The sequence below is a fragment of the Parasteatoda tepidariorum genome, chromosome 1 (genome assembly GCF_982258835.1).
Source record: "Parasteatoda tepidariorum strain Cologne lab strain chromosome 1, Ptep-v5.0, whole genome shotgun sequence".
Taxonomy (NCBI): Eukaryota; Metazoa; Arthropoda; class Arachnida; order Araneae; family Theridiidae; genus Parasteatoda; species Parasteatoda tepidariorum.
The window spans coordinates 22424536-22443460 of NC_141755.1; the positions used below are offsets into that span (position 1 = coordinate 22424536).

At 29.7% G+C, this 18925-nt stretch overlaps 1 protein-coding gene across 2 annotated transcripts in view; it reads left to right on the top strand.

Moving 5' to 3' along the window:
- LOC107456337 (tyrosine-protein kinase transmembrane receptor Ror2) overlaps positions 1-18925 on the top strand; it is a 239832-nt gene that overhangs the window by 122974 nt on the left and 97933 nt on the right. The window contains exon 2 of one of the 2 annotated variants that reach the window (XM_087160306.1): positions 1144-1171. The exons of the other annotated variant lie outside the window; for it this stretch is intronic. Within the exon in view, the coding sequence (XP_087016432.1) occupies positions 1144-1171 (28 nt within the window). The remainder of the gene's footprint in view (positions 1-1143; positions 1172-18925) is intronic. 2 annotated transcript variants of the gene reach the window in all.

Genomic DNA, 18925 nt, shown 5'->3' on the forward strand with positions numbered 1-18925 from the left:
CGACCCCTTATGATTCCATGAAATATTTATTCACTATAAGAAAAGCGCCTTTAATTTTCATTAAGAAAAAAAATGCGTAATAACTTCTCGAACAACCTATTAAAAATGCATTTCTAATTATATGTTTTGTTAGGTTTTTATTTTATGAAGTATTAAAGATTTTATATCAGCCCCATATATTTGGCATTTTATTAGCTGTGAAGTATATGGAAATTTGCGCTTTTGGCTTAATTCAACAAATTCATATAAAGTTTTTATTTTTTTTATAGTTTTTTTTTTATTTTTTATACTTTTAGTTAAAGATATATTTTTGAATTTTTTAAGCACTATTTGCATTGTAAGTGCATTTCCTCCAAATTAAGTACCCTTACAAAAAATAAGGTGTTTTTGAGGTTGACAGACGCAATAAAATACATTTGAGGTAGAAAATGAGGTTATGTTTTGCACCAAAAAATAACCTCATTTATAAACCTCAATCTCAACTTTATTTACACCTCACAAAATCAACCTCATATGTAACTCAGAAATAATTTTAGTTTAGATCGGGTGAAATGTTTCACACCTCAAATATACTTATTTGCTTGAAGTGTTAAAAAAAAAATAATCCGTTCACCTCAAAAACAACCTCCCTAAGCTGGTTGCTGTAAAGTAGATTTCCATCAACCTCAAAATAATCACAAGTGTGAATAAAACAACATTATACTCTTGGGGAGGTTGATTTTTTAGGGTTGTTTTTGAAATCAACTTCGAATATTCCTAAAATCAACCTTTGCACCTCAAAGCAACCTCATATAAACCTCAAAAATACCTTAAATTTTTGTTAGGGTAGGAAAAAAATCTTTATACAAATTAAGGAGATATAAAAAATCGAGTAAAATTAAATTTCACGTTTCATTATTCATAACAATTTGATTTTTGTACTAAGATGTATGGTCTTAATAAGAGTGCAGTTGTCTGTGAGTTCATGAACCAAGGGTTTAATTTTAAGTTTCTTATTTACTCGTGTTTCTTGAAATTTATGAAAAATCGTACTTTACATCTTAATAGAACATTTGTGTGTTTTAATAGGTTTGAATATTATGAGATTTCTGAATTTTTACAGTTAATTTTTTGTTAATTTAATAATTTTTTCTTTCTTTCTAGGTAAGTCTTCCAATTCTTTTTCCAGACAGTGAGTAAAAATGCTTTTTATATCTTTGTTTTGTAAAAAGACGCGGTTTTTGTTATGTGACGGTCACTTATATCTTGTTTAGTTTTTAACACCTAAAACCTTCGTGGGAAAACGCGTCGTAAATGTTAGGTTGACACTGAATTTATAACGAAATCAACTTTTTAAATATGAAACAAACAAGCACTTTTTTTTTTTGGATGAAAATTTTTTTTAAAAATAAAGCTAAGATTTTTTTACAGTAAATTATTTAAAAACACAAGTATAAATTATTTAAAAACACAACTTTTTAAAATAAATATCTTTTTCATTCTCTATTACGTTAGTAAATAAGATTTAGCCATTCTCTATTCTCTTAATGGATTAGTTCTAGGCACCAAGTTCTCCAAATTGTTAATCTACACTCTATAGCAGAGGTCGCCAAAGTGGTCTATATAGACCCCCAGGGGTCTATTTAACAAAAGCGGGGGTTGATCTGAGACAGGGGGGCGAATGGGGGTCGATCCGAATCGGAAGGGTCGATTGTGGGTCGAAAAAAAAAACAGTTCTCAATACTCAAATCACACATACCTAATTAAGTATGTAAAATTTGTGAATTTTTTTTATAATTTACTCAATATCAGTTTCTTTATAAAACATAAATTAATAAACGCATATTTATTGGGGTGAAACAAGTATTTACGTAACACCGCGCAGTGGCACGATCTCAGCGCAGTTTATGAGTCATATGCATATGTGTGCTTGTCCAAATGTCGCGTGTGACGAGCATTGACGTTAGAAATGGAAATATCATACGCAGTTTCAACTATCTTGGCAAACTGTGTTGAATATTTGCAGTGTCATTATTAAAACTTTTATAGTTTTGGATAATTAGTTATTGTTTCGATGAAACCATTCGTTTGGTTTAGATATCAATTTTAATTATCAATACACAAAAAAGAAGGTAAGCATTAATAATATAAATTAGTACAGCCCGCGACAAAACTATAGCACACTTTGTGTTTTTTTACGAAAATTACAAAATTGACCAATTTTGACGAAAATTAAAATTGACCAATTTTGAACCCAATATAGCGAACCTTGCAAAAAAGCACCAGGCACACCCATCTCATTGATCAAGAAGCAGTAAATCTTTAGTTACTTTACTTATTATATCTACTTACGCATAATTACTTATTATTTAATAATAAGGTATTTACATTTCAATATTAATATATTTTTCATAAAACTATTGTTACACAATGTACTATTACTTTAATAAATGTTTAAAATCATAAAATAAATGTACAAACGCAGAGTCTAGTAGAGTTTTATTTTAATTAACAGAAAATTACTTTCGTGGGGGTCGATGGAGATTTCGAAAAATTATATAGGGGTCGATGATCAAAAAAGTTTGGCGACCCCTGCTCTATAGTAATAGAAGAAAAAACGGAACACCTTCAATAACCTTCGATCGGTTTGTAAGTACAAAAGAGAAAATTTTGATGGTGTAAAGTGCTAACTTTATACTAATTAGTTTGTGCAGATGCATATTTTAAGTTGGGGACGCTGACTTAACGTAGTGTTTCTGAATAAACATGGCATTTGGGGGGGGGGTGGTGAGGTTTTTGATTTTTGATCGTCACAATATTTAATTACGATCTAGAAAATGTGCGCGGGCTAGTTTGGTCACGAAAGCGTGAAAAAAATATTTTTTGGACTCCTAAATGTTTATTTCATTTCTTGTGTACTACACTATGATTTTTTTAAGCAAATGAAACATATTTTGAAATTGTAGAACTGGTTTATTCCAAGATAATTCGGCATCAAAATTATGTTTCACAATAACTTTGTAATGTCGAAAAAACAATATAATAGTCGAAATAATTTGAAATGTAAGGTATACTAATTTTGCACCTATTTTTTACCACACTATCCAAAATTTGAATGGAGTTTGTCAAAAAGTTCTAGAGAAATAAAATTTTAAAAATACCATTTCTTCGAAATCTGCAAGTGAAAACAACATTCGGGGCCCGAACTTTCTCCCAGATGCTCACCGGATCAAACCATTGGGTTCATATTTTTTAGACTATGGCTCTATCCTGAGGATTGGAAATCAAAATCCTTCTGAAATAAGGTTTATTCGGAAATAGTACATTTTTGGCGCTTGTTTTGCAATTTAAAATATCTTTACAAATTAATTTCCGTTTTTAAGGTTAGTCCCTTGAACCATTAAAATTGCGTTATATTGATAGTGCGTGAATATTGATTATTAGATCAAAATATTTTAGGTTGTTCTGCTTTTATCTTATGCTAAGAACTTTATTTACAGTATGATCTACACACACTTTTTTTTAAAAAAAAAACTTTGTAATCTGATGAACTCTTAAGGTGTTCTCCAAATTTAAGAAAAATTAAAAAGTTGCGAACAAACAAAAAAAGAGGGCGCATTTATTGGGATCAAAGGGCAAACAGGGCCACCCACCCCATCCTTCTAAAAATGCTCAAGGAGAATACTGCTTACATACTTCAACACTTTTTTGATTTGAGCCATGATGTTTCAGGGGATAGAGCGTTCGCCTTCCAATGAGGTGAACCGGCTTCGAATCCCAGCGATGGCTGGTCGGTACGAATTCCGCATCCGACTTGCACCGACCACAATGTTGATGTAAAATATCGTTAGTGGTAGTAGGATCATGGGTTAGAATCCCCTGGTCATAAGGCTAACTGTGGGAGGTTTTCGTGGTTTTCCACTCCAAATAACGCAAATGTGGGTTAGCTCCATCAAAAAGTCCTACTCGAAGGCAAAATTTCACTCTGTATTTAATACAGCAGTTCTCTTGTCTTCTGGATCGGGTCCAAAATTACAAGGCTACGGAGTCCAACATTAGTAGTCGAAAACCCAAAGATTGTGTCGGCTGTTCAATGACGATTATAAAATAATAGAAAATCTTTTGATTTATATTTAATACTGTTAAAAGTAAAAACAATTTTAAAAAATTTGAAACATTTTTTTCCTCCATTTTATGCATGCGTCCATTTATGCTCCATCCATTTTATGCTCCATATAATGCGTCTTAAATGAATAAAAATTGAAATTGTAATAAATTGTAAAAAAAAAATTCGAATTATACTGATATAATTTCTTTAAAAAATAAAAACTTTATCATTTGTAAACATCAGATAAAATACCTGCATCTGAGAGGGAAAAAAAAGACATTGATTAATTTGCTTCGCTTGTTTACAGAGAAATCTTGATGTATTCCACATATCCCTTTTTGACATCAATATAATGCATTCACTTTAAATATTTTGCAAATCCATTTTCCTTAAATGTTCGCTTAGCTCCCTTTAACCTCACCTTCTATTGGCATTCAGAACTTTCTAAGCCCTCTTTAATCACGTGTGTGTGAAAAAGGATAATAAAATTGAGAGAGACGATGATGGAGATCCGGGATTTCCTCTCAGAGAAACATGATTGATTAAAAGAGGGGTATTAGGGATTATTTACCCCTATAGTGGGGCAAACAAACCTTTAAGCACTCTTCCTTTCAGAGGAAAAAGGTAAGAGTTTATTCGACCTGAAGAGATGCTTAGGGATTTAGGAGGATGGGGGTGAAGGAAGATGAGGAAACATTCCAGATATCTTTGGAACATCAGTCTTCGCTACCTCAGATCTGGTGAAGAGAAATTGCGAATTAACCGAATTAGACAAGCTAGTATGCGTTGCCTTGTTTATACTCTATTTGATGAATGTTAGCCGTAACATTCCTTAACAAACTCGACGGATTAAATGTCACTTACTGCTCTACCCTAATTATCATAATAATAAAGTTAGATAAAAAAAAAGTGCGATTATTTTTTCCTAGCTTAATTTACGAAGTATAATATCTAAACAACGTAACCTCCAAGTTTTGAAATAGAGCTCCCATTCCTTGTTCTGTTGTCGTCGTCGTCGGCCATTAAGGCAGAGTGGATGCGATTTTTCTAGTTTTCCAGTAGCGCCATCTATGGCTAAGAATTTGACTTCTGCCACACCCATACGGTAAAGGGCGGACCCATTCATACATCCATCCATTCATTCATCCACAGATCGTAATTTTGACCTGAACCATAAAACGAACAATCTCCAATTCAATATCCTCAGCGGTATTGATTTGTTATGGGGACGTCGAGGACTTTGTGACCCGACAGATTTAACGTGCACCTCTCATCATTTACTATATGGGAAGTCTTCGGACGACTAGATTCGAATTGCCGTTCTTACAAACGTGAGTCCAGTGCCCTGCCAACCAAGCTATCCCGTCCTATTCCTTGTTCTATATTATCCTTTATCATCATTTTACGAAACATTAACCTTTCGATTCAGATGGGACACAGGTGTTCCTTTTATATATTTTTTTCGGACGCTTTAATTACATGAAAAATGTATTTTGGTTTTTTTTTAATTTTAAGAATCAGCTTTTAGTTGGTAAAAGAAATCTGTTAAGATTATTGGAATTATATTTGTGCTATAATATAAAGCCAGTATCCAAAAGCATATTGAACATTTTTGTTATTCTTATTCAAAAATATGTCAATAATTGATTTCGTAAATTAAAAAAGGTTTCAATGATGAATAACGGTTTTTCTCAGATCGAAATAACTGCTAATAAATGCAAATTCGAAAAATTATTTTTTGGAAGTGAGCCACGTTGAGCAGATATTATTTTTATCGCTGAAACAGACGCCGGTGTTTTATAGTGTATTTTATTACTGAAAATTATTTAAATGATAAATATAATATTTTTCACTTAATTTGACCTAAATTAATACAAAATAATGAAAAAAGTATGAAAAATATGTTTAATAAAAATTCTGCGCCAAAGGATTAAACGCTTTTTTTTTTAAAAAACACGATCTTCTATATGAAGGAAATAAAATTTCCTTATGCTCCAGAAATGCTAATTAGACTAATGAATGTATCAAGTTATGTTTAAATAATATAAATGTTACTTTTCTTCATTATTCGAAATATTTTAAATGAAATTATATTCTTACTTGTTTTCAATTTCCGAAAAAACTTTTCAATTTTAATTGAAAGAAATAAGTTTATGTATTTTTTTTGTGCAGATTGTTCTCACTGTTTATAATAATAAAACTGATAAAGTTTAATTAATTTTTAAAATCTGTTGAGTTAAAATCTTTCATATGAGTATTTTATTACAATGTGAGGTTTATTTACAATTAAAACTTTAAAATATTTCATTAAACTTTTTTTTTATATTTTAATTACTAGAGATTTTTTCTAATTTGTTTAAGCGCCTCCATAGTTTGTTATTTAATTAGTAAGTTAGTTGAGTTTTTTTTTTTAAATTTTCTATTTGCAACATTTTTAAAGATAATTGAAAAAATTGTTTTAAATTAACAAAATGTGACTTGAGTTAAATATTTTCTTTCCTGATTTAAACTTGCTTTGTGATGTTTTCTAGTCTAATTAGGTAATCTTATTTATATTTTTGCGAAATTGGTTTTTCTTTTATAGCGCTTTTGCATTGTTAGTGCTCTAATATTTTTTTTTCTGAAAAATTACCTTCAACACTGTTTTCCAGTCGTGTTAAGACTAAATTAAAGAAAAACTTCTCTTTAAAATAATTACATGTTATGCAGATCACGTAAAAACAAGTTTTCTCGTACATCACGCTTGCGGTCGTGCATTAATATGAATTATCTTTTATACATTATCTTTTTTATATTTTAATCAACTTCTATTTTTTCTGTTTTAACAGTACATTTCCTTTTCAGTTGTTCTTGAAAATTGTTTTAGTTTCTTGATAGGGTAAAGAATTCATTTAAAGATAATAAAAATGTTTTGAAATTCCTATAATAAATTTACTTTTTGTATGCTAGTGTTTGTTAGTTTTGTTGTGTACTTTTGTTTGTATCTATTTGTGGATTAGCAAAAGATTTTAACGAAATTTTTGAAAAATATTTATTTATTGTCTTATCTCATTATTTCGCATTCACCAATAATAATTTTCATTGTATTTTACTCTAAGAGAATGTGATCCAATAATCTATTTTTCAGTAATCTTTTTTATCTATCAGAGCGAAAGAGAAATTAAGAAAAATTTAATGCATACAAGCAAATTGATTTATCCTTGGTTTTAAAAATTCAGAGAACAAAATTTAAATATTGAAAAATTTGAGACAAAAATCAAATTGCATTGATGAGTATAGTGGGTATTATCATAATTTTAATAGCATTTTTTATTAAAAAAGGAAATACTATACGTATTTTCGCATAGTAGCATATAAATAGGTATTATAGGTACATATAAATAAGTATTTTTCGCTTCATCTTTCATGATCATACAATTATCTTACCTTATTTTATCTATTATCTTATGTTATTTTATCTAGTATCATATCTTATTTTAAAACTAGTATACCGCCAGCTTATTTCTGCTTCCTAACTAAAAAAAAGTACCACAAATCACACAGAAAACATTCCCACTTTCAGGATATTAACTATAAGTGTTCGATCTCCCGAAGATGAAACTAGTGTTTTTAAGCACCATTTCTTCTTCGTTAACTACGACCAAACCAATGTTCCTAACTAAAAAAGACTAAATCAACAATGGCTTCTTAACTAAAAAAGTACCACAAATCACACAGAAAACATTCCCACTTTCAGGATATTAACTATAAGTGTTCGATCTCCCGAAGATCAAACTAGTGTTTTTAAGCACCATTTCTTCTTCGTTAACTACGACCAAACCAATGTTCCTAACTAAAAAAGACTAAATGAACAATGGCTTCTTAACTAAAAAAGTACCACAAATCACACAGAAAACATTCCCACTTTCAGGATATTAACTATAAGTGTTCGATCTCCCGAAGATGAAACTAGTGTTTTTAAGCACCATTTCTTCTTCGTTAACTACGACCAAACCAATGTTCCTAACTAAAAAAGACTAAATGAACAATGGCTTCTTAACTAAAAAAGTACCACAAATCACACAGAAAACATTCCAACTTTCAGAAAATCAACTATAAGTGTTCCATCTCCAGAAGAAGAAACTAGTGTTTTTAAGCACCATTTTTTCTTTGTTGACTGCGACCAAACCAGGTCCGTCCGCAACGCTTTCGATCTGGTTTATGGGTTGAGAAATGTCCGGTCGTGGTGCTTTTGCACTATATTATGTGACCGGACCAGATTCGTTCATAGTGCTGTATCGGTAACGGCTCTGTCTTTCAAAATGATCCAAGATGGCGTTGCCCCACTACTCAACTAAATTACAAACTCAACTACTAAGCCGTTGTGGCTCAAGGGATAGAGCGTTCGCTTTCCTATGATGTGAACCGGATTCAAATCCCAGCAATGGCTTGTCAAAGCGAATTCCGCGCCTGGCTGACACCAGCCACAGTGCTCACGTAAAATATCTTCAGCGGTAGACGGATCATGAGTTAAGAATCTCCTTGCTGCCTGGCTAATCCGGGGAGATTTTCGTGGTTTCTCTCCCCATGTAACGCTAATGCTGGTTAGTTCCATCAAAAAGTCATCTACGAAGGCAAATTTCTCCCAATACTTGATCCAAGAGTTCCCTTGTCTTCTGGATTGGGTTCAAAATTACAAGGTTACGGGTTTACCATAAGTAGTCGTCAACCCAAAAATTATGTCGGCGATTCCAGAAGTAAAATTAATTAAAACTAAACTACTCAACTAATGCACAAACTTAACTACTCAACTAAAGCCTCAGTCTAAACCATTTGAAATCTTTATGTAACTTTATAGACACTTAATAAACTTAAAAAATTACTTCATTTCCAAAGCTGTGCTTAGCAAGTTTATTGCTCAGAAAATAAAATTGCCCTTAAATTTGAATTATGCCTCATCTGTGGTTTATCAGTTAGTATATGTAGTCCTTATATGACTTATCAAAAAAGAATCGCACTTATTAAAAAAAAATTAGATTTCACCTTACTTTCATTTTTATACTAGTCATTATCTTATTTTAAAGCTATTACATATGATATAATAGTTTAAAAATAACTATTGCTGTAATAACTAATATTACAAAATAAACCAAAATATATTCTGGTTTATTTCTGTGTTTTTAATCCTTCGACGCAGACGGGAGAGCGGTGTTCCTTTTTCTATATATATTTTTTTTACCGACGCTCTATTTACAGATAGAAATATATTTTGGTATATTTTAATTGTAAAAAACAATCTGATAGTTACTAAAAAAATCTGTTAGATTAGCGGAATTAATTAATTGAAATTAATTATCGGATTAGTTTGAATATAAAGTCCAAAAGAAAAAAAGAGGTTGTTAAAAATATTTTTTTTTCATTCATTTTCAAAAATTTATCAATAATTGATTTGATAAATGGAAAAAATTTCAATGATGAATAACTTTTTTCTTTTAGATTTGAATAACTACTAATAAGTACAAATTCAATTTTTTTAAATCTTCAGCGCAGAAAAAGTCACCGGTGTTTCATGCTATATTTCTCTACCATAAATTATTAAAGTGCTACATATATATTCACTTACTTTGACCTAAATTTATACAAAATAATGAAAAAAATGTCTAATAAAAATTCTGCGTCAAACCGTTAACGGAGGGCACCATAATTCAATCTAGATAGGAAAAAAAAGAGAACACATTAGGCTCTGTATTTCAAAATGAACAAATATGAAGTTGACCCACTATTCAAATAAAACTTTTATATACCGCCGTAAAACTTCAGGGAACTTAATATAAAACTAAATAAACTTCAAAGATCATTTCAAAAGATGTATTTAACGAGTTTATAGTGTTAAGGAAATAATAATAAGAAGAAGGAAAAAAAATACCCTATCTTTTACGAGATGATGTAATCTATAATTAGAATATAAATGACACAAATAATAGCTGCAGGCGGTCCTGGCACCGTCTCTCCTCTTATGAATCACACATGAACACAGAACTATAAGCATTAATTAACATTTATTATGCACAAGCAATCTTATTTTATGTGGGGAAAAAATTACCCCATTAGCATATTCTAACGAGTGCATGAAAAATCGCGAGTTGTAAAATGGTCTCATTACGAAGTACAAAAGGTTAGGCCAAAGTTCTGAAAAAGGGCATAGATCTTTATGGCGTGTCTGGTAACCTCAGAAATCGGAGTGGCAGTTAAAACGAGAACAAGAGTTCTGCAGAGAGAAATATTTCTTCTTGATATTATGCTCTTGGGAGAGGATGCAAAGATTAGATGGCATGTCCCAAACGAACACTTAAATAAAGTGCTATCCATTGTGTCTTGACGCACGCCCTACAAGGAGAATTTCCGGATGACATTGTGCAGGGAAAAATGGGAGAATGGCTCGGCTCCAGGAAGTATATGGAATTTCGAACAAACGCAATTTACTTCGATAAAGCCCATTGCATTAGCATAGAAACTGAGCCAATAAAACATAACCCTCTGGCAATTTTTTATTCCCTATCTGGTAGATAGATAACGAGATCTGCTAAGAAGTCGCAGATTTCAGATAAGATGTTTTAAGGGGCTTAAAAGTTAACAAATCGTTCGATTAAGTTAATATAGAATAACAAATTATTTTATTTTTTATTTAATAGGATGCAAATTGTTTAGATATTGGAAATTATTAGAAGATAAAAATAATACAGTCAAACCCCATTATAGGGAACTCTCTGCGAACCCAATGGTAGGTCCACTATAAACATAAATGTTGTTTATTTTATTACAATTTTTCAAAAATTATTTTTTTAAATCAAGTATAAAAAAATAACTTTAATATGTAATGGAAGAAATTTGTGATTTTTGATTGACTACAATGCGATTTTAAGTAAAGTTCATACATTTTCTTATCAACAATTATTAAAGAAGTCAATATTTTCTAGTCCAGGGGTTTCCAACTGGCGGCCCGGGGGCCGCATCCGGCCCGCGAAGCCTTTTTTTGTGGCCCGCGAACTAAAATATATTAGTTGTCATTTTTTGCGGTAAATTTTCGTAAAAAAACTATATGGGTTTAAAATACTTTTCTCGTTAATAAAAACATAATTTCTTCGTTTCTGTTAAATTTAACATACCAACGGTGCAAAAAAATTTATTTCTCAGGTTTTGCAGCCAAGAAAATATTTATTCAAATACAAAAATAATCGTGTATTTATATATGTGTATCGTGTATTTATATTATAATACTCTTCTTTATTTAATTGTTTTGTATTTTGAGAATATAATTTAGCATGATCCTATCAGAAATTTTCTCGAAGAAATTCTCCGATTTAACTTTTTGAAACCACTCATTTTGGACGAAAATATTTACCCACACATTTGTAAATTTAAAATGTCTTATTTTAATTCTACTTCTTATTTTAATTTGTAATTCAATACTTTTGTTTTGTACAGCTTGGTAAAAATCTGACAGTAATATTTAATGTTCCTTCGAACATAAAAGACCTACATAAAATTTTTATAAAGTTGCGGCCCGCCATTTGATTTGTGTTTTTTATTGTGGCCCTCGGCCTCATGAAAGTTGGAAACCCCTGTTCTAGTCCCTATATTCTGCTGGAAACAAATTCAATGTCGATTTCATTTCCGAAATTAGTTGCCAAAATTTCTTATTCTTGGGAAGAAGAAGAACGATGTGTTGCTTACCAACTTTTGCATTCGCATTAATTGTCATTTGTAATAATTGTATGATTGCTGCCATTTGCAATAGTCGCATAATTACTGCGCCATTTAAAATCGCTACCCTTGCAAATTTAAATTTGAAGAAATGAAAAAAAAGATGAAATGAAAAGTCCACTATAAAAGAACTACCAATTTTTAAGTTGTTCACTATCGTTATAACCGAATGTTCACTATATCCCAGTTTCATTATATTTATCATTTATCCCCCTTTAAAGTCAATAAAAAAATCATTTTGCTCATAAAATATATAATTATTATAATTTTATGTTAGCACATTCTATTAATATTTTAATCATAATGAAATGAAAGGATACATGTATTTGAAAAATAATTAAACTGTGCATGAAAAAAAAAAATTGAACCTAAAAACACGGAATTTGTTACACAATAAGATATGTAATTTTACGTGTCTACACTATGTAACGATAAACTTACATACTATCGTATACCAGTTCGCTCTGGAAACATATTTTATGTCTTTATATTTTTAAAAATTTTCATATAAATGTTAAGGTTTATATCTGGCCGCATCTAATCCTCATCTCATATTTACTTATTCATTTCTTTTTGTTGCTTTTGGCATCAATTAAAGCGCGAGCATATAAAATAAAAATCGTAAGAGGGATAGATTTTTCTAGTCTTTAAGGAAAAAAGAATAGCAAAAAAGCACTTGAAATTGTTGTAACTTTCAAACAAATTGGAATATCAAAAGAATATAAATAAATAAAAAATGTCTTTAAATATAGTTTAAAGTGGTCCTATCAGCACGTTAAATTTCAACTCTGTTGCTGTATTTCAGTGGACAATAGATCAGCTAACATGTTTTTTTTAAACTATAAATTTGACAACCACAAACTTTCATTTTTACTTCAAGCTTTCATTGAACTCCTTGTACATTTTTTTACACATCTTTGTAATTTCAAATTTATAGCTTTTGCGCTGCAAAATAAAACATGTTTTTTTTAAACTATAAATTTGACAGCCACAAGCTTTCATTTTTACTTCAAGCTTTCATTGAACTCCTTGTACATTTTTTACACATCTTTGTAATTTCAAATTTATAGCTTTTGCGCTGCAAAATAAAACATGTTTTTTTTTAAACTATAAATTTGACAGCCACAAGCTTTCATTTTTACTTCAAGCTTTCATTGAACTCCTTGTACATTTTTTTACACATCTTTGTAATTTCAAATTTATAGCTTTTGCGCTGCAAAATAAAACATGTTTTTTTTAAACTATAAATTTGACAGCCACAAGCTTTCATTTTTACTTCAAGCTTTCATTGAACTCCTTGTACATTTTTTAACACATCTTTGTAATTTCAAATTTATAGCTTTTGCGCTGCAAAATAAAACATGTTTTTTTTTAAACTATAAATTTGACAGCCACAAGCTTTCATTGAACTCCTGGTACATTTTTTTACACATCTTTGTAATTTCAAATTTATAGCTTTTGCGCTGCAAAATAAAACATGTTTTTTTTAAACTATAAATTTGACAGCCACAAGCTTTCATTTTTACTTCAAGCTTTCATTGAACTCCTTGTACATTTTTTAACACATCTTTGTAATTTCAAATTTATAGCTTTTGCGCTGCAAAATAAAACATGTTTTTTTTAAACTATAAATTTGACAGCCACAAGCTTTCATTGAACTCCTTGTACATTTTTTTACACATCTTTGTAATTTCAAATTTATAGCTTTTGCGCTGCAAAATAAAATGTAAAGCAAAGAAAGTGAGAACAAATTCGTAAATAAATCCCTTAAAATTGCTACTTTGGAATAAATTGGATTTTCTTAAAAAAATCTTCTGTTAAGCTTATGAACAAAAATGGTTCTTGCTTGGTAGTCCTATTCCTGCGGCCTGTACGGTCGCCCGCTTAATAATTTTTCAAAAAAAGTTTAACAGTTAATAATTCTGAGACTTATTATCGAATGTTCATTTTTTTCATTCTATTAAAGTCCATGTGCATTTTCTTTTAAGTTTTTAATTCTTATTGTTTTGGGACAGCAAACAAAATGTAACGTTAAGTTGAATACTCTAACAGCGGCATCGGTAACCCTTACGATTTGTTTAACGGTATTTTCTATTGAAAGTTATTTTGTATTCTAAATGCAATAAAAAACTGCATTATTCTTAAAGCTTATTTAAACAAAATTATAAAACCATGCTTAATTCCCTAATTTTAATTTCCGTAAATATTTATAAGCTGAAGATGCCAAATAAATCTCTATCTCTTTCATCAAATTTTACCACAATTTTTTATGCTTTAAATTACAAAATTAAGCTCATCATTGTAATTCTTGGACATGTCATTGTCAAACCGTCGATAATGAGCTACTAGTAGCTCGCGGGGGCTTAATCGGTAGTTCCGGTTGACCAACCTTCAATCTTCCACTGAGCTTAACTTGATGTCAGAAAAAAGTTCTACCCTTCTTATAAGAGTTAATAAGTCTGTTAAAAAAATCTGAATACGTTTTATATTTATTTATTGTTAACTCCACTTTAATTTCCGTTCCTTTTATTCAGTTTTTTTCAGTTTCTTATTTATATACAGTTGAATTAAAATAGATTTCATATTTACCAAAAATGTTACTTGATTGGCAATAAACCAAATGTATAGTGTTTTGGGTCGGTAGCTCTAACTAGGATTTAAAAACGGTACGGTAGCTCAGAAGCTTCACAAGTTTGGCAACCACTGCCCATGACAGTTAAAAATATAATTAAAAAAAGTTTATTATTTATTTTAATTTCTAGAATTTTTGCAGCTAAGACTAATTTTTAACCACTGTGTACCACCACTTAGCTTATTGTTGCCACCAAAATTCTCCATTATTCGTTATTCTAATCTAAGCTATTTTCAAGCCACCAATTTAACAAACAAGATTTGGAGTTCAGAATGGAACACATCTATATTAACTGCCGTGACAGTGAAATTCGTCCTTCTAGGATAGAAAGGATTTCTGATCTTGGGAAACTCAGCGTCTGTTGAAGATAGCTGCGTTGCTTTTCCGAATTGTTGGAATTGCTTGAATATTTATTTGATTTGAAGTAAATTCACCGTGACTTCAAAATTGTATTACTAGATTAATCTTGCGTATTTGTCAGATTAATAATTAAATTTAGTGTCAAGTAATCAAACGTAATGGTCATGTTAACTTTCTGTCGGTGTTTTGGTATTTTTGTCAAGTGATTAATAATGTCCTCATATGTAGAAAACTTTTACATATTTATAAAACTTTGCAACCGTTTCCGCTAAAGACGTTTGTTTTAATTTTTAAATATCATACAAATTCTGTATTCATTATTTTTTATTGCTTTTCATTTTTATCGCTTTTGTGCGTCTGTGAGTTAGGTATCTTGTAATAAAAAACTCGACCAATTTTTGACTAGCTAGAGTGATAAAATTTTAATCAGAGCATCGATCTTTTATCAACAATTGAAATTTCGACTATTTTTCGAGATAAACAAACTAGTAGACGCCCAACTAAAAATTTTTTAATGTATATTAAAAAAAAATTAAGTTTACAAATTTTTAAATATTAAAAGTTAAATTTTTTTTTAATGGTTTTCCAATAACGTTGGATTTTAGATGGGGGAAAAAGTTCTTTGTCGTGGTTATCACGTTTTTCGTTTTAGGCGTGGCGAAAATGAAACAATTTTCTCTTTGTTAATGCATTTGAAAAAGGTGGTACTTAAAAAATTCTATTTTCTTCTCTAAAAAAATGAGCTTTCAAACTTAGCCCAACTACCCCTAGAGCAGAATTATATCGAATATTGTGCAGTAAAACTTTTGATAATTCGAAATGTGCTGCGGTCCTCGTCCAAAATAGACTCTCACCATTTAAATTATTATCATTTTTTTTTTAAAAAAATAAAGATTATTTCATTTATGTTTTATTTTATATTATAACCGTCGTTGAACAGCCGACCAAATTTTTCGGGTTTACGACTGCCAATGTTCAACTCCGTAGCCTTGTAATTTTGAACCCAATCCAAAAGACAAGAGAACTCCTCTAGATCAAGTACTGGGAGAAATTTGCCTACGTGGAGGAATTTTTGATGAAACTAACCAGCATTTGCGTAGAACCACGAAAATCTCCCATGGTTAGCTTGACGGTATGGGGACTCTAACCCATGATCCGTCTACCACTGAGGATATATAGTATCAGCACTGTGGTCGGTGCAAGCCGGATGTGGAATTCGTATCGATCAACTATCGCTGGGATTCGAACCCGGTTCACCACTTTGGAAGAATTTATAAATGTTTTTTTATTAAAACAAAAACCAACTATCGCTATTTAATTTATTCAAAATTATAAAAGGAGGGAGCATGGAAGAAGTACAAAATAAAGCACTTCTAAAAAAGAACACTAAACGTAAGAGTGAGGAAGGATAAGCTATGGGATAACACACTGCCAAACATGGAAATCGACTACCGATTAATCGATAGTTCTCGTTTGGTAGATGATGGCGTTCGATAAAATGAAGTAAATCGCTCTTGTTATCAATAGATGGTGTTCGACAAAATTGTTAGGTTACAAAATTTTGTATAAATTCTGACATAACGAAACGAAAAATTAATAAATTCGTTTTGATTATCGCCTCTGCAAATTAATAAAAAATTAGCATCTCTGAGATCAATCACCTGAACCATTAAGTTTGAGCATGAAAATCCGATCTTTAGATCAAAAGTTAATATTTTTTTCCTGCCCTTCACGTTGCAGTTTTCAACCACTACTGCTTTTGGGCAAATTAGAAACTTAAGTTGTAAATCAACTGTGACGCAGAGTTTTCATTCTACAATCAAAATCAAAATTTTACAACTAAAAATTTTTAAAAAAAATGATTAAATTGTTTCTGAGCTAGAAAAAATTTTGTTCGTTTTAGCCTTCTTTTTCTTAAAAAATAAATAAATAAAATAAGGCACATCTAGACCATATTTGGTTTTTAAAAAAATTCATTCTATAAGAGTGCTTTACCAATTCGATTTCTGGTCTCTTTGCAAAATTGTGTATTTATGAATAATTCCTTCAAAAATCGATACAAAAATGTTTGTTTATGAGCAGATGTTTTTTATTAATTTAAATTTTAGATTTTCAGAGGATATTTGCATTTTTAAGTCGCCAACTTAAAGCCAGTACCAAGAATAAAATTTTAACTTTTATGAATAAAATTCTGCAGGTATAAAATAGATAAAAGAAATGCTGTTATACCCGAGAAAATTTTTACATGAAGTAATTTTAATAAAAAACGGCTTATATTGACAAATGAAATATTTTTACCTAGCTTTTCAATAAAATATTAGAGATTTTAATGCAATTTGTTGCATTAAAATCTCTAATATTTTCATTTATTTGTTGCAAATTTCTTACTTTGATGTTTATTAAATATATAAATGAATGGTTTATTTAGCATATATTTTTCTTCTTTTACATTTTGTCATAGCTGGTTTTTTTACATTATTTTCTCGTAGGATCTGTTTGCAATAATATTTTTATGCGATTGTCGTAACGTAAATAAACTTTGAATCATTTCTCTGTAAATTAATTGATTTCTTTCAAAAATGTTTTTGATGATAAAATGCTTTGAATTAATTGAGTGAAGAAGTTATATTATTTTCAAATGTTTGCATAAAATATTTAGAATATCAGCGTTTGTTGCATTTTTTATAAATTATTTCATTTAGACAAATGCAATATGAAGTTTAATCAGATAAAAAAATTCTATGTATTTTTGTTTTCTCTAAGGACGATCTATAAATGAGAAGATATTTTTATCTGAATAACTATACTTTTATATGAATAAAAATTTTAATTTGAAAACTAATTTTTAAATGAAACGTTAATTTTTTTTTTAAATGAGTTCTTTGTACACAACTGGTCGCTGTAGGCAGCTAATATGTTTAGTATGTATATAGATATTTAACAATACATAAATTTGTAAAACATATGTTTGTTGTACCTTGGACTAACCTCTGTGTGTTCTAACCTATCCAAAGTATGAGTAACAGGTCTAGTTTGAGCTAATACGTTTCTCTTCGGACCTCGCCACCAATAATATGTAAATATTTTTATGTTCTTAGAAAAGCTATAACTTATTAGGCTCTTAGTAAAGCTTATAAGTTGTTATTTTTCATATTATAGCAATAAGTTATTATTATGTTTTTTGTAAAGCTATATATTATTATTTTCATATTAACGCATTGAATTATTATGTTCATATTAAAGCTATAAATTATGTTCTTAGTTAAGCTATAAATTGCGTTCTTAGCAATAAATTATTATGTTCGTAGTAAAGCTATAAATTATTGTGTTCAAATTTAATGCAATAAATTATGTTCATAATAAAGCTATAAATTATGTTCGTAGTAAGGCTGTAAATTATTATTTTCATATTAATGCAATAAACTATTATGTAAAGCTATGAATTATTTTCTTAGTTAAGCTAAAAAGTATGTTCTTAGTTAAGCTATAAATTATATTATTAGCTGTAAATTATTATGTTCTTTGTAAAGTTATGAATTATTATGTTCATATTAAAGCTATAAATTATGTTCTTAGTTATGTAATAAATTATGTTCTCAGTAAAGCTTATGATTTATGTTCTTAGTTCAAGCTATAAGTAATAAATTTGTGAAATATTCTAATAAAATATTATTTAGTATTCATTTTAGCAGATAGTATGAAAAATAAGTTTTAAGTGCATAAATATCCGCATTTTATCGACTAACAAGTTTAAAAGAAATATACTCAAAGTGAATGTTATCCAAAAAGAAACAAACAGTGGTCCAATGTATAACATATGGTCATTCAAGTACAACATGTTGTACATGGGTACAATTTTGCTATCCTTGAAAAAATAATTTTTTTCTCTTGTATATGGCAAAATTCGTTCACAAATTATTACTTTCTCCATGAGAAATTGGAAAGTTAAAATTTGCCCAAAGTACACCATTCTCCCTTACATATGCTTATCAGTTATAAATGATAAACCACGAGTTAATGAATTAAGAGTAGTAGTATTACCTGAGGGTAATAGTAGTTATGCAATTAAAAACTTCAACTTCTCAATATATTTCTAAAATATC